The sequence below is a fragment of the Lepus europaeus genome, chromosome 7, assembly GCF_033115175.1.
Source record: "Lepus europaeus isolate LE1 chromosome 7, mLepTim1.pri, whole genome shotgun sequence".
Taxonomy (NCBI): Eukaryota; Metazoa; Chordata; class Mammalia; order Lagomorpha; family Leporidae; genus Lepus; species Lepus europaeus.
The window spans coordinates 57,688,539-57,705,265 of record NC_084833.1 but is presented as its reverse complement, the minus strand read 5'-3'; the positions used below and the strand labels follow the sequence as shown (position 1 = coordinate 57,705,265).

General features: G+C 46.0%; 1 protein-coding gene across 6 annotated transcripts in view; it reads left to right on the top strand.

The window, feature by feature from the left end:
- The window catches only part of PPFIBP2 (PPFIA binding protein 2), a 167,559-nt gene that overhangs the window by 27,644 nt on the left and 123,188 nt on the right, over nt 1-16,727 (top strand). For all 6 annotated transcript variants that reach the window (XM_062196568.1, XM_062196565.1, XM_062196566.1 and 3 more), the window contains exon 2: nt 12,258-12,357. In XM_062196568.1, the coding sequence (XP_062052552.1) occupies nt 12,304-12,357 (54 nt within the window). In that variant the 5' untranslated portion in view covers nt 12,258-12,303. The remainder of the gene's footprint in view (nt 1-12,257; nt 12,358-16,727) is intronic.

Sequence of the window (16,727 nt, the reverse complement as noted above, 5' to 3'; positions counted from 1 at the left end):
CAAAGTGGATTCTTGTCTCAGGGAAATGGAAGAACAAGAGGAAGAAAGGCATGCTTCCTCAGGCAAGTTTCCTAATCTGTTTGCTAAATAAGAAGTGTAAGTCCTAAATAATGTGTGAGGATTAAGTGAGATAATGTTGGCTAAATCCTTGTAAATAGTTAATGTATACATGCCCAATTTATGAATATGGTAGCTAGAGAGGAGAAATGAGCACACAGTAATAGAATCTTGGCTTTGTGCAATGCACATAACATTTATAATTTAAAATCATTTTTATTGCATTAATTCTTTAAAATGTATTTCTTTTTCATTTTTATTTGAAAGCAAGAGAGACTTTCCATCCATTGGTTCACTCCCCAAATGCCCACAATAGGGTGGGGGTCAGGCCAAAGCCAGGAGCGAGGAGTTCCATCTGAGTCTCCCATGTGGGTGGTAGGGACACAGGTATTTGAGCTATCATCTCCTGCCTCCTAGGGTATACATTAGCAGGAAGCTAGATTAGAAGTGGAGGTGGGGGCCGGCACTGTGGCATAGCTGGTAAAGCCGCAGCCTGCAGTGCCAGCATCCCATATAGGCAGGCTCTGGTTCGAGTCTCGGCTGCTCCACTTCCAATCCAGCTCTCTGCTCTACTGAGAAAGCAGTAGAAGATGGCACAAGTCCTTGGGCCCCTGCATCTGCATGGGAGACCTGGAAGAAGCTCCTGGCACCTGGCTTCGGATTGGCGCAGCTCCGGCCATTGTAGCCAATTGGGGAGTGAACCAGTGGATGGAAGACCTCTCTCTGCCTATCCTTCTCTCTCTGTGTAACTTTAAATTTCAAATAAATAAAATAAATTAAAAAAAAAAAAAGAAGTGGAGGTGAGACTTGATACCAGGCACTCCAGTATGGGTTGAGGGCATCCTAAGCACCAGCTTAACCTGTTGCATAAAACATGTTTGTTTTAATGTTTATAATTACTATATATTCATAAATTTAAAGGGCCAAATAATTGCACATGGTTTGCTAAAATGTCCATCTCTGCACCTGTCACCCCATTGTTCTTCCTCAGATACAGCCACTTAAAATTCTTGTAGTATTATCATCTGTCACCTACATCTTTAAAACAAACAAAGAATGTTGTGCTATTTGTCTGAATTGCGCTATCTAGTGACTTCTGCGTGTTTTAGAACCCTATAAGATGAGGATCCGGCACTCTTTCCACTCCTACCCCCTTCACCCACAGCACTTTGCTAACCACTGCATTCTGCCAGTGCGATTTTGGTGAGATCAGTATGTGGCATTTCGTTATAAGGATCATGATTCTACCTACTTCTTAGTTTCCGTGGAGTCCTTTTGTCATTTTTTGGTTTGTTTTCTTGTTTCCTTATCATTGAATTAAACAGTTCTACACTGTGTTAAGTTTCTTAAGAGGTTCAGATGTATCAGGTGTTTCTGCTGTTTTATATTAGTAAAATAGTCTCCCCCAGAGCTTTTGAACAGGCTGCTCTTCCAGGCTTGCTACATAGCTGTCACCCAAGCGCCCTATAGCATTCTCCATTCACTTGTGGGTTTTTGTTTTTCAAAGTAAATTCCTCTATTGTTATTTTAGTGGGTAGCTAAATTAAATGTTTGGATTCAGTCTGCTATATTTACCTGAAGTCTCTCTTGTTTACTTTTGCCCATAGTGAGATTGGTTTTGTATTGATTTTATACAGGACACAATTAAGGCTCAGAGACGTTAAATCAATTGTCTGAAGACTCAGAGCCGTTAGGCAGCAGAGCCCAAGTTTTGATTCCCAACTGTCTGGCTATAAAACCTATGTTCTTTTCCCTTTGTTCTTTAAACAGAAAGTTGGAGCAGAGGTTAAGACACAGCTTTGTATGCCTGCATCTCATAGTGGAGTTAATGGGTTTGAGTCCCAGTTCTGCTTTTGTTAATGTGCTCCCAGGGAGGAAGCAGGTGATGGCTCAAGTGATTGGGTCCTTGCCACCCACGTTAGGGACCTGGATTGAGTTCCTGGCTCCTAACTTCATCCTGCCTCATTTCAGCCTGTGGTGGGCATTTGTCTGTCTGCCCATCTCTCCCTTTTACATATAAATCAAATAAATGAATGAATGAATAATTTTGTAAAAAAAAATTTCTTAAATTGGTCACAACATCTTGAACAAAAATAAGAAAGTAGTTATTGGTTGCTATGGGATGTGGTTGAGAATTTAGGCACTGCCATCACTTTCCTTCCCTTCTTTATTCTTCCCATTCCTCTTCCTCCTCCTCCACTTCTTCCTCCTTTTGATACCACGAAACACCTTCTTGCTCTTACTGTCCCAAAGAAACAAGTTTCTTATATCCTTAAAAGGAAGCTGTTTCCCAAGCTTAGGCATAGCAAAAGGTGTTTCTTAAAATAAGCTTTTAAGAGCATCTGTGGTTTATAGGGTCTTGTACATAATGGGGGAAGACTTCAGTTTCTTGTGATATGGTGACATTTACTTTTTTTTTTTTTTTTAAGATTTATTTATTTACTTGGAAGAGTTACACTGAGAGAAGGAGAGGCAGAGAGAGGGGGAGGTCTTCCATCTGCTGATTCACTCCCCAATTGGGCACAACAGCTGGAACTGCGCCGATCCAAAGCCAGGATCCAGGAGCTTCTTCTGGGTCTCCCACATGGGTACAGGGGCCCAAGGACTTGAGCCATCTTCTACTGCTTTCCCAGGCTATAGCAGAGAACTGGATCAGAAGTGAAGCAGCAGGGACACTAACCGGCACCCATATGGGATGCCGGCACTGCAGGCAGAGGCTTTATCTGCTACGCTGTAGCGCCGGCCCCAACATTTCATTATTACCTGTTGCCCAGTTGGGGAAGGGAGAAGAGGGAGAAGAATCCACATTCTGTGGTACAAGTGAGGTTCTTGGCTATGACTGCCTCCCCCCAGGCCTTGTCTTCTGCACAGGGATGCTGGCTGCTGTCTGGGTGCAGCTGTTGAGTCAGGACTAGCAGATGTGGGACATAGAGGAAGATGGGCACAGGAAATAGAGGAGCAGGAGGCAGTGGGGACTCCTAGATCAGTTCCCAATGCATTTGTTCTTTTGGGCCTGTATGAGCCTGTCCCAAACAGTATCACAATGCTAACCATTTTTGCTGATAGAAAAGTAGCTTAAAAAATGGGGCTGATGGGGCCAGCACTGTGGCGTAGCTGCCACCTGCAGTGCCGGCATCCCATATGGGTGCCGGTTCAAGTCCCAGCCAGCTCTCTCCTATGGCCTGGGAAAGCAGTAGAGGGTGGCCCAAGTCCTTGGGCCCCTGTACCTGCATGAGTAAACCCTGAGGAAGGTCCTGGCTCCTGGCTTTGGATTGGCACAGCCATGGCCATTGTGGCAGCCAATTGGGGAGTGAACCAGCAGATGGAAGATATCTCCCTCTGCCTCCCCATTCTCTCTCTGTGTAACTCTGATTTTCAAGTAAATAAATAAATCAAAAAAGGAAAGAAAATGGGGCTGGCACTGTGGCACAGCGGTTAAGCTGCCGATGATGCCAGTATCCCATATGAGTGCAGGTTTGAGTTCCAGCTATTCCACTTCTGATGCAGCTCCCTGATAATGGGCCTGAGAAGGCAGTGGAAGATGGCCCACATGCTTGGATCTCTGCCACTCATGTGGGAGACCACAGATAGAGTTCCAGGCTCCTGGCTTCAGCCTGGCCCAGCCCTAGTCATTGTGACCATTTGGGGAATGAACCAGTGGATGGAAGATCTCTGTCTCTCCTGCTCTCTGTAACTCTGCTTTCTAAAATAAATTAAATAAATCTTAAAGAGAAAATGAGCCGGCGCCGCGGTTCACTAGGCTAATCTTCCGCCTTGTGGCGCCGGCACACCAGGTTCTAGTCCCGGTCGGGGCACCGGATTCTGTCCCGGTTGCCCCTCTTCCAGGCCAGCTCTCTGCTGTGGCCTGGGAGTGCAGTGGAGGATGGCCCAAGTGCTTGGGCCCTGCACCCCATGGGAGACCAGAAGAAGCACCTGGCTCCTGCCTTCGGATCAGCGCGGTGCGCCGGCCGCAGTGTGCCAGCCACGGTGGCCATTGGAGGGTGAACCAACGGCCAAGGAAGACCTTTCTTTCTCTCTCTTTTCACTGTCCACTCTGCCTGTCAAAAAAAAAAAAAAAAAAAAAGAAAACTTACAATGCACTGGGTAAGAGGGTAAGATAAGTCAGGTTTACTTGCCCCAGGCTTATACTGTCTGGTGATTCCTGCCTACTTTTGATTCTCTTTTGCTGAACATGAAAGCAGTTCAAAGAGTATCTAAATCACTGTTTGTTTCAGAGCATGACAGATGATGGGTGGCCAGTGGTGGTTCACTTGCTGCATTTCAGAGCACATGCTCTTACCTAACCATGCTGAGATGCTGTGTGTGTGGCACAGCCTGTGTGTGGCACAGCTGAGATGCTGTGACTGACATCTGTTACCTCACACTGCCATGGTTTCCTCATTTTTTTCTCTGATTGGTAGCAAAGAGTAGAGTAAAGGCCTGTGTTAGCTGGGGCCCCAGACACCATCACATGGGGAATAAGACAGCATTCAGAGGCCTGTGAGTGAGAGACGAATGATGAATGGACTGTACCTTTTCTTATTTTTTGAAATTTATTTTATTATATATACATTTAAGGATTTATTTATTTGAAAGGTAGAGCCAAGGGAGGCAGAAGAAGAGAGAGAATGTAAGAGAGAGAGAGAGAGATCGATCTATCCTCCATCTGCTGGTTCATTCCAAAAATGTCTGCAACAGCCAGGGCGGAGCCAGGCCAAAGCCAGAAACCAGAAGCTTCTTCCAGTTCTCCTATGGGGGTGCAGGGGCCCCAGTACTTGGGCCATCATCTATCTGCTTTCCCAGATGCATTACAGGGAACTGGATTGGAAGTGGAGCAGCCAGGATTCAAACTGATGTAGGCAGGCAGATAGGATAAAATTGATTAGATTTGTAAGCTGGAAGACCACGCCTTCACCACGCCCTCTGTGTGATCTCATCCCCCTACCTGATCCTACCTGTGTGCCCACCTACAAATTAGGCTATGTGACTTTGGAAGTGGATAAAAGATCTGGAACATGGTGGGCCTGGCCCTTATTTTCCCTCGCTGCCCTGGGTCCCCTTGTTGCCCGGCGCCTTCAGGGTGTGTGGCCTTCGGGCCACCTACCTCTCTGCCCTTGCTTCGCTGCCTGTGATAAGCTGCTAGTAGCTGCTAATAACCAAACGCTTGCTGCACGTGGCGCTTGGCCTGCTTTCTGCTCAGTATGGATTCCAGCTTCATTTCCAGATTCCCCTTTCTCCTTTACATAGAGCCCTCACTCTCCTATGCATTTCTCTCACTGAATAAAAAGCTTACAAACGTACCATGTCGTCTGGTCTATTTGAGCCAGTATTCAAAATTCTTCTCTGAATTTGTGGCAAGAACCCACACAGCTTATTAATTTCAGAAATATTAATAAGCAGATCGGTTTCAGAACTGGCACCCATATGGGATGCCAGCTCTGCAGGCGGTGGCTTTACCTGCTGCACCACAGCACTGGCCCCTGCACCTTTTCCTAAACAATAAACCCTGCCTTATCTCTGTGGCTGGAGATGAGCCAAGGAGCCTGCCTGCTCATCAGGGTCAAATGCAGAGCTGTGTTAAGTGTCTAGAGAGAATGAAAACTGCTTTTGTGCACATAACAACTGTCACTGTGTTTAGCATGTTAAGAGCAAGGGCCTTCTCAGCTTCCTGGGCTGTCTGGTGCCCCTCCATGGAGTCCCCACAGTTCATGCCTTTGTTTTGTCTGCTGTGTTAGGCCCCCTACTGGATGCTATAGCTCCTCTCATTGTTAGTATCTGCTTAGAGGTCGCTCTTGACTCTTTCTTTTGGATTTTGACCTGGTTCTGGCTCTCTCTGCTGGCTTCTCTGTTGTTGTCTCTTCTAAGTGCTCTCTCTGGCTTCTTCACCTTACTTCTCTCCAGAAGGGCTCCAGGTATATTGCCTCTAGGGCTTCTTGCACTTGAGCCCCAACCTCCCTGATAAACTCATGCTCCCAAGGAAGGAAGATGTTGGGTCCCTGTGGGGAGGAACAGACATGGAAGACAAAAAAAACAAATTACATGTGTCAGATAACGGGTCTGCTATTGGGAGTGTGTGTGTGTGTGTGTATAGTCTTTTTCCTAAAACTCTTGGACAGTGGTAGACCATTTTTTTGATTCATGATATGATAAACCCCCCTTTTTAATTTTTTAAAAATATTTATTTATTTATTTGAGTTACAGAGAGATAGGTCTTCCATCTGATGGTTCACTCTCCAGTCAGCTACAATGGCCAGAGCTGCGTCGATCCAAGGCCAGGAGCTTCTTTGGGTCTCCCATGCGGGTGCAGGGGCCCAAGCACTTGGGTCATCTTCTACTGCTTTCCCAGGCCATAGCAGAGAGCTGGATCAGAAGTGGAACAGCCAGGTCTTGAACCGGCACCCATATGGGATGCCGGTGCTTCAGGTCAGGTTGATAACCCTCTGTGCCACATGATAAACCCCTTTCAAATCCTATCAGTGTTTATGCTAATGAAGTGACAGCTAGAGGATGGGAGCTGGCTACCACAGGAACCAATCCTGGTACTAGAAGGCTAGAATTTTCAGCACCCTCTGCAACCCTCTATCTCATATCTCTAGGGAGAGTAGACGGGCTGGAGATAGAGTTTAGTTGCCAGTGTTTGAATGACCAATGGTTTCATCAACCATGGCTACATAATGGAACCTTCATTTTTTTTTTTTTTTAACTTTTTGACAGGCAGAGTGGACAGTGAGAGGGAGAAACAGAGAGAAAGGTCTTCTTTTTGCCGTTGGTTCACCCTCCAATGGCCGCCGTGGCCGGCGCGCTGCGGCCGGCGCACCGTGCTGTTCCAAAGGCAGGAGCCAGGAGCTTCTCCTGGTCTCCCATGGGGTGCAGGGCCCAAGCACTTGGGCCATCCTCCACTGCACTCCCAGGCCACAGCAGAGAGCTGGCCTGGAAGAGGGGCAGCCAGGACAGAATCTGGCACCCCAACCGGGACTAGAACCCGATGTGCCGGCGCCGCTGGGCGGAGGATTAGCCTGTTGAGCCACGGCACCAGCTCTGGAACCTTCATTTAAAAAAAAAAAAAAACCCTAAACCAAGGACCTTGGAAACCTTCTGGGCTGTTGAGCCATGGAAGCGCTGGGAGGATGATGCCCCTGGAGAGGGCATGGATGCTCCATGCATCCCCACCTCCATCGCTTACCACTTACCGTGTGTCTCTCTCCCACTTGACTGTTACTGAGATGTACCCTTTATAATAAGCTCGTAAAGAGAAGTGATATGTTCCCTTGGGTTCTGTGAGCCATTCTGGCAAATTACCAAACCCAAGGAAGTGGGTGTGGGAACCTTCAGTAAGAGCCCTCCGCCAGTTAGAAGGGCGGCCTGGACTTGCCATTGGATTCTGAAGCGTATGGGGAGGGGTGTTGGAGGGGTCTGGAAGACTGAGCCCTCAGCCTGTGAGATCTAACACTCACCCCAGGTAAATAGTGTGGGAGTAGTAGCACATTCAGCTGGAGTCTGCCAAGAAGCAGAGAATTGCTTCCTATGGGGGAAAAAACCCCACTCATATTTGCTATCAGAAATGTGAGTAGAAGAAACAGTATTATTTTGTTCTGTTTTTTAACAGTAAGATTGTCCAAGTCCACAGATGGGGGCAGGAGGCCTGATGTATCAAGCCGTCCACACCTGGCACCACCAATGCCTCACAGCCGCCCTGCAGCTGAGCTGGCAGTGACGTGTTCTTACCCAGGTGTCCTGCTGTCACCCTAGACCCAGCAGCTCTAGAACTCTGCCCAGAGCAGCTCCCAGGCTTGAACTCCCAATCTCATTGCTCAGCTCCTGGGTTGTGACTAGGGTACACCTTTGACTCATGTTCTACTTGAGGCCAGGTCCCACGGTTCCACCCAGCTTGCTGTGTGCCAAGTACGAGCTCATCACTGGGCAGCAGGCCCATGGTCTTTTAAGGCTCTTCCATTGTAGGGGGGTGTACGTAGCCTAGGCTGTCCGGGCTTAGCACTGGCTAACTTCCCTCCCACCTTTTGCACTGGGACTAAGGCCCCAAAATAAGGGGCAGGCACAGCTCACCAGTGGCCCCAGTCTGCTGAGATAGGAGGTCTTTCTTTTCAAAATCTCTGTGAGGTTTTTCATCTGGGGCCTCGTGTTTTGTTCTGCGCTGATAGCCAGAACCCTGGAGTAGTGGGTGTGATTCCCGAGCCGCTCTCATTAATTGCCCTTGTCCCGCTTATGTGAGTTCCATGGAAGGTTTTGACTCATCTTGAGCAGTTGGATACTCCTGTATAATCTTGCCAGCTACCTTGACCTTTGCCAAGTGCATCCTGCCTTTACATGCTCCCCTGCCTTTCACGTACCTCCACTTCTGTGTAGAATAGCATTCTCCTCCTTAGTGTCTGAGAAAGCTCCTACTCACCCTTCAGGACCCAGGGAAATTGCATTCCTGCCCATGTTGGCACACCTCACGCTGTGTCATAATTATTTCTTCATACATCTGTCTTCCCACTAGACCACATGGCCCGTGGGAGTGGAGACTGGGTATCATTTACCAGGCTCTCCCCTCCCCCCAGTACCCAGCATATCAGGGTTTCAGAGGATATTGGTTGCATGGATTTATCCATTTATTTGCGGGACTTTAGTCATAAACTTCCTTGTGTCAGGCCCTCCGTTAGGAAATGGGAACACAGGAGTGAACAAAGCAGTCCGAGTCCCCACGCCCCCATGGAGAAGGTGGTCAGTTGTCAAGGAAACAAATATACGGATCAGGTACTTTGGAATCACTGGGCTTCGAAGGAGCTGCTTTAGCTGGGGAGTGTGCTCGAAAGGCCTTTCTGAGAAGGTGCTCTGGAGCTGAGGCCTGAAGGATGAGAATAAACCAGCCGTGCAGAGAGCTGGGAGTGAGCGCAGGGCACAGAGGTTCGCAGGTGCAAACTTGCAGGAGAAGAAATGGTCTGGGAGTATTCAGGACCAGTAGACAGGACCAGCGCTGCTGAGCTAAGGAGCCGTGGAGAGAGCCATGGGAGACTGGCCAGCCAGAGCCTGCAGCACCTCTTTTGTGCCTCCAGTTTTAAGAGTTTGATTGATTTATTTTTTTATTTACTCAAGAGCAATGGGAATTTTTTTAAGGGAAAGTATTTTAACTTTTAATCCACCTTATGGATGAGCAGGTCAGAATCTGCAGGATTTTGCCTTAGTTCTGCTGCCTCCCTTTTTCTTGCAGCCTCTTTTATCCTGACCCATGCTCACTTCTTTCAGACCCCAAGATTGCCACATCATGGATGTTTCGGAGCAGTCTAGCTGCTCTTCTCACCCTGGAGCTGCTCTGGTCCTGTTGCAGCTTTGCTTTGCTCCTGTTAGGGGCCTCTGATGCCCACGAGGCCCCCAGCACCCCATCCCACTCCCCAAGTTCCCTGTAAGCTGTGCAGTGGTTTTCAGGCTGAATGCCTGTTTCTGAACCTCTCTTGGCCTTCGCAGTGGTGAATCTCTGCACTCTCCACACTTAATTGCCTGTCGTCCTCTGCACGCTCACCTCCAGATGGACAAGCCCTCTGCGACTACTGTATTTTGGTTTAAACTCTCATCTGGTGAACTGTCTAGAAAAAACATGTTCTGAGGTTATCTCCTCTTAAAAGCAGAAGAAAAAGAAAAGCTAATATATGTTGCGTACTTACTGTAAGGAAATGTGCTTAGTCTCCTCTATGAGATATACCCCTCAGTCATGACGTCAGTCCTGTGAGTTACTTGCTGTTAGTCCCATTTTATAGATGGCTAAACTGAGGCTCATAGGTCATATAATAAATTGGTCTGAACTCAGGCTATCTGATTTTTTTTAAAGATTCATATATTTATTTGAAAGTTACACAGAGAAAGGAGAGGTCAGCGGGGGAGGGGGAAAGAGAGAGAGAGAGATATCTTCCATCCTATGGTTCACTTCCCAGTTGGCTGCAATGGCCAGAGCTGTGCCCATTCGAAGCCAGGGGCCAGGAGCTTCTTCCAGGTCTCCCACACGGGTGCAGGGGCCCAATAACTTAGGCCATTTTCTGCTTTCCCAGCCATAGCAGAAAGCTGATTGGAAGTGGAGCAGCCGGGACTCGAACTGGCGCCCATATGGGATGCCAGCGCTTCAGGCCAGAGTGTTAACCCGCTGCGCCACAGTGCCAGCCCCAGGCTATCTGATTTTAGATCCAGGGAATGTAACCGGTACTACCTGGTACAGTCCAATATGGTTGTTGTGATCCTGAGATCCTTTTTCACACAATCCCCAAAGTCCCTCCAAATGGGTGCCCAATTTCTTCTCTTCACTGCAAAGTCCAGCTTCACAGGGAAAACAAGGAAGAACCCTAGAATCATTCATTTCCTGGCTAGGATCATGCTTGGGTACGGGAGCCATGCCTGTGTTTCCCCACAGCACTAGTGCCCATTTGGCTGAGAGCAAGCAAACAAGCCCTGTGCCCAGTTTAGAGACATAAGCTAAGTCTCGGGATTACAAATACTGGTAAGCTCCTCCCTGCTACCCAGCTGCAGGCTACAGAAAGACAGTTTAACTTAAAGACTTTTCTGGGGGCCAGCGCTGTGGCGCAGTAGGTTAACGCCCTCACCTGAAGTGCCGGCATCCCGTGTGGGCGCCGGTTCGAATCCCAGCTGCTCCACTTCCCATCCAGCTCTCTGCTGTGGCCTAGGAAAGCAGTGGAAGATGGCCCAAGTCCTTGGGCCCCTGCACCCGTGTGGAAGACCCGGAAGAGGCTCCTGGCTCCTGGCTTTGGACCGGCACAGCTCCGGCCGTTGTAGCCAATTGGAGAGTGAACCAGCAGATGAAGACAATAAATCTTTTTTTTTTTTTTTTTTTGACAGGCAGAGTGGATAGTGAGGGAGAGAGATAGAGAGAAAGGTCTTCCTTTTTCCATTAGTTCACCCTCCAATGGCTGCTGCGGCCAGCGCATCGTGCTGATCCAAAGCCAGGAGCCAGGTGCTTCTCCTGGTCTCCCTTGCGGGTGCAGGGCCCAAGGACTTGGGCCATCCTCCACTGCCTTCCCGGGCCATAGCAGAGAGCTGGCCTGGAAGAAGGGCAACCAGGACAGAATCTGGCGCCCCAACCGGGACTAGAACCCGGTGTGCCGACGCCGCAAGGCGGAGGATTAGCCTGTTAAGCTACTGCGCCAGCCGACAATAAATCTTTAAAAAAAAAAAAAGACTTTTCTAATAGTCTGAGTTGTCAGAGATGGAAATAGCTGCCGCAGGGCAGTGTGGGCAGTTCCCCATTCCTCATGTGAGACTCAGCATTTGGGAGTGGATGGACTATGTATCCTTGGAGATATTCTTCATCCCAGAGAGGATGGGACTCTGATCCTTGAATAGTGTTGGGTACAAAGGATATAAGATGGTCAGATATTTGGAGTGGGTGTTCAGCGTAACAATTAAGAGCCTGCTTGGGACATTCCTGTCTCACCTCGGAGAACCTGAGTTTGAGTCCCTGCTCTGCTTCTGATCCCAGCTTCCTACTAATGTGTACCCTGGGAGGCAGCAGAAGACTTATACCCCTGCCACCCATATGCAAGACTCTGATTGAGTTCTGTGCTCCTACCTTTGGCCTGGCCCAGTCTTGGCTGTTGTTGAGCATTTGAAGGAGTGAACCAGCAGATGGGAGAACTCTGTTCATCTGTCTGCCTCTGTCTCTCTGATCTTAAAATAAATTTTTACAAATGAGATGGCCAGACACAGTGCTCCTGGGACAGTGTCTTCTCATATCATTGTGCCCGAGACCATCCTAGGTGGAGCACACAGGCCCACTTGGAGCAGCACAAGTGGCAGTGGAAGCCTCTCAGCTTGGATCTTACCTGTGCAAGGAAAGCATTGCAGACGTGGAGCAAATGCAGAGATCAGACAGCAGAACCTTGCCTAGGGGGTGGTTGGAGCTCCTGGAGCCTGGGCCTGCACCTCCCAACAATCTGTCTGGCTGCTGCAGTGACTCTGGAGAGCTCTGGTGGCTTTTCACTGCAGAAGTGAATGGGCTCATGTGCTGAAGATTCATGAAAAAGAGCACCCATGCCACAAGGGAGAGACCATAGACATATAGGAAACTATATTCCTGCTCCTAGTAGGATTTTTTGTGAAAGCGCATTGTATGATGGTGGAATTAAAGTGTTTTCTGTCTCGTGTGAATAATGAGAAACTCTCTGTAATTTTCCTTTGTTCTGTTTTCACATTTTCAGTAAGAGAAGGAGCAGACTACGCAGGCAAAAGGAATCATGGCTTCTGATGCCAGTCATGCGCTGGAAGCTGCCCTGGAACAGATGGACGGGATCATTGCAGGTGTGCCTAGGGAATCCCTTTGGCTAATGTCTCATCTCTCACATTTCAGAAACTTTCTTTCATTTTACCTTCTTATTTTGGAATAGAGAGAAGCTCCTGGTTAGATTTATTTTCAAATAGTTTAGTTGCACATGCTCACACACTCTCTCTGTTTCTGTCTCGTATTTTTTTTATTTAAATGACTCATTAATATAAAGAGAACAGATTTCAAGGATACAGTGTAGTTTTTTTTTTTTTTTAAGAAAGCTTTTATTTAATGAATACAAATTTCACAGGTACAACTTTAGGAATATAATGGTTCTTCCCCCCATACTTGCCCTCCTACCCCCACTCCCGTCCCACCTCCTACTCTCTCTCCCATCCCGTTCTTAATTAAGATTCATTTTAAATTAACTTTATATACAGAATACCAACTCTATACGAAAGTAAAGATTTCAACAATTTGTACCCACAGTGACACACAAAGTATAAAGTATTGTTTGAGAATAAGTTTTACAGTTAATTCTCATAGTACAATTCATTAAAGACAGAGGTACTACATGGGGAGTAAGTGCACAGTGACTCCTGTTGTTAATTTAACAATTAAAACTCTTATTTATGATGTCAGTGATCACCCTAGGCTCTTTTTTTAACTTTTATTTAATAAATATAAATTTTGAAAGTACAACTTTTGGATTATAGCGGCCTTTCCCCCCATAACCTCCCTCCCACCCGCAACCATCCCGTCATCCACTCCCTCTCCCATCCCATTCTTCATCAAGATTCATTTTCAATTGTCTTTATACTAAGTTGATCTTCTGTATATATACTAAGTAAAGATTTCAACAGTTTGCACCCACACAGATACACAAAGTATAAAGTACTGTTTGAGTACTAGCTTTACCATTAATTCACATAGTACAACACATTAAGGACAGAGATCCTACATGGGGAGTAAATGTACAGTGACTTCCGTTGTTGATTTAACAATTGACACTCTTATTTATGATGTCAGTAATCACCCAAGGCTCTTGTCACAAGCTGCCAAGGCTATGGAGGCCTCTTGAGTTCACAAACTTCGACCTTCTTTAGAAAAGGTCATAGTCAAAGTAGAAGTTCTCTCCTCCCTCCTTTGATGGCCCATTCTTTCCGCTGGGCTCTCACTCACGGAGATCTTACATTTACATTTTTTTTTTTTTTTTTTTTTTTTTTTTGCCACAGTGTCTTGGCTTTCCATGCCTGAGAAACTCTCATGGGCTTTTTAGCTGGATCCAAACGCCTTAAGGGCTGATTCTGAGGCCAGAGTGATGTTTAGGACATCTGCCATTCTATGAGTCTACTGTGTATCTCACTTCCCATGTTGGATCATTCTCTCCTTTTTAATTCTATCAGTTATTATTAGCAGACACTAGTCTTGTATATGTGATCCCTTTGACACTTAATCCTATCATTATGATGAGTTATGAACTTAAACCTATCACTTTGACTAGGAAGATGCCATTGGTACATGCCACCTTGATGGGATTGAATTGGAATCCCCTGGCATGTTTCTAGCTCTACCATTAGGGGTAAATCCAAGTGAGCATGTGCCAAACTGTACATTTCCTCCTTCTCTTATTCCCACTCTTATATTTAACAGGGATCACTTTTCAGTTAAATTTAAATACCTAAGAATAATTGTGTGTTAATTAAATAGTTCAACCAATGGTATTAAGTAGAACAAAAAAATACTCAAAGGAATAAAATAGTAAGTTGTTCCTTGACAGGACAAGGGCTGATCAAGTCATTGTTTTTCACAGTGTTCATTTGACTTCTATAGGTTTCCTTTTATGTGCCAGTTAGTTGTCACCAATTAGGGAGAACATATGATATTTGTCCCTTTAGGATTGGCTTATTTCACTCATCATGATGTTTTCCAGATTCCTCCATTTTGTTGCAAATGACCTGATTGCATTTTTTACTGTTGTATAGTATTCTATAGAGTACATATCCCATAATTTCTTTATCCAGTCTTCTGTTGATGGGCATTTAGGTTGAATCCAGGTCTTAGCTATTGTGAATTGAGCTGAAATGAACATTGAGGTGCAGACAGCTCTTTTATTTGCCAATTTAATTTCCTTTGGGTAAATTCCAAGGAGTGGGATGGCTTGGTCATGTGGTAGGGCTATAATCAATTTCTAAACTGTCTTCCATAGCGGCTTTACCAGTTTGTATTCCCACCATCAGTGGATTAGTGTGCCTTTTTCCCCACATCCTCACCAGCATCGGTTGTTAGCTGATTTCTGTATGTGAGCCATTCTAACCGGGGTGAGGTGAAACCTCATTGTGGTTTTGATTTACATTTCCCTAATGGCTAGCGATCCTGAACATTTTTTCATGTATCTGTTGGCCGTTTGGATTTCCTCTTTTGACAAATGTCTGTTTAAATGTTTTGCCATTTTCTTGACTGGGTTGTTTGTTTTGTTGTTGTCGAGTTTTTTTGATCACTTTATATGTTCTGGTTATTAATCCTTTATCAGTTGCTTGGTTTGCAAATAATTTCTCCGAATCTATCTGTTGCCTCTTCACTTTCCTGACTATTTCTTTTGCAGTACAGAAACTTCTCAATTTAATGTAATTCCAATTGTTAATTTTGGCATTTGTTGCCTGTGCCTCTGGAGTCTTTTCCAGGAATTCTTTGCCTGTGCCAATATCTTGCAGGGTTTCACCAATGCTCTCTAGTAATTTGATGGTATTGGGTCGTAGATCTAGGTCTTTTTTTTTTGACAGGCAGAGTTAGTGAGAGAGAGAGACAGAGAGAAAGGTCTTCCTTCCGTTGGTTCACCCCCAAAATGGCTGCCATGGCTGGCGCGTTGCACTGATCTGAAGCCAGGAGCCATGTACTTCCTCCTGGTCTCCCACGTGGGTGCAGGGCCCAAGCACTTGGGCCATCCTCCACTGCCTTCCTGGGCCACAGCAGAGAGCTGGACTGGAAGAGGAGCAATCAGGACAGAACCGGCGCCCCAACCAGGACTAGAACCTGGGGTGCTGGCGCTGCAGGCAGAGGATTAGCCTAGTGAGCTGCAGCGCCAGCAGATCTGGGTCTTTAATACATTTTGAATAGATTTTTTTGTGTAAGTATAAGGTAGGGGTCCTGCTTCATACTTCTGCAATGTGGAAATCCAGTTTTCCCAGAACCATTTGTTTTAAGAGACTGTCCTTGCTCCAGGGAATGATTTTAGCTCTTTGTTTGAATATAAATTGAATGTAGATGCTCGGATCGATTTCTAATCTTTCTTTTCTGTTCCATTGGTCTATCCATCTATTTTTGTACTAGGCCATTTTGATTTTAACTACCTTGTAGTATGTCTTGGAATCTGGTAATGTGATGCTTTTGGCTTTGTTTTTTGTTGTATAAGATTGATTTAGCTATTCAAGGTCTCCTGTGTTTCCAAATGAATTTCAGTATCATTTTTTCTAGATCCGAGAAGAATGTCTTTGGTATTTTGATTGGTATCACATTGAACCTATAAATTACTTTTGGAAGAATGGTTTCCTATTTTTTGCGTCTTCTATTTCTTTCTTTAATGTTTTATAATTCTTATTATAGAGATCTTTGACATACTTGGTTAAATTTATTCCAAGGTATTTGATTTTTTTGTAGCTATTGTGAATGATATTGATCTTAGAAGTTCTTTCTCAGCTGTGGCATTGTTTGTGTATACAAAGGCTGTTGATTTTTGTGTGTTGATTTTATGTGCTGCTAATTTACCAAACTGTTCTATGAGTTCCAATAGTCTCTTGATGGAGTCTTTTGGGTCCCCAATGTATAGAATCATGTCATCTGCAAATAGGGATAGTTTGACTTCATTTTTACTGATTTGAATCCCTTTTTTTTTCTTGCCTAATAGCTCTGGCAAAAACTTCCAGGACTGTATTAAAAAGCAGTAGTGAGGCCGGCGCCGTGGCTTAACAGGCTAATCCTCCACCTTGCGGCGCCGGCACACCGGGTTCTAGTCCCAGTCAGGGCGCCGGATTCTATCCCGGTTGCCCCTCTTCCAGGCCAGCTCTCTGCTATGGCCCGGGAGTGCAGTGGAGGATGGCCCAAGTGCTTGGGCCCTGTACCCGCATGGGAGACCAGGAGAAGCACCTGGCTCCTGGCTTCGGATAGCGCGATGTACCGGCCGCAGCGGCCATTGGAGGGTGAACCAACGGCAAAAAGGAAGACCTTTCTGTCTCTCTCTCTCTCTCACTATCCACTCTGCCTGTCAAAAAAAAAATAAATAAATAAATAAAAAATTAAAAAAAAAAAAAGAAAAGCAGTAGTGAGAGTGGGCATCCTTGTGTGGTTCCAAATCTCAGTGGGAATGCTTCCAACTTTTCCCCATTCAATAGGACAATGACCGTGGGTT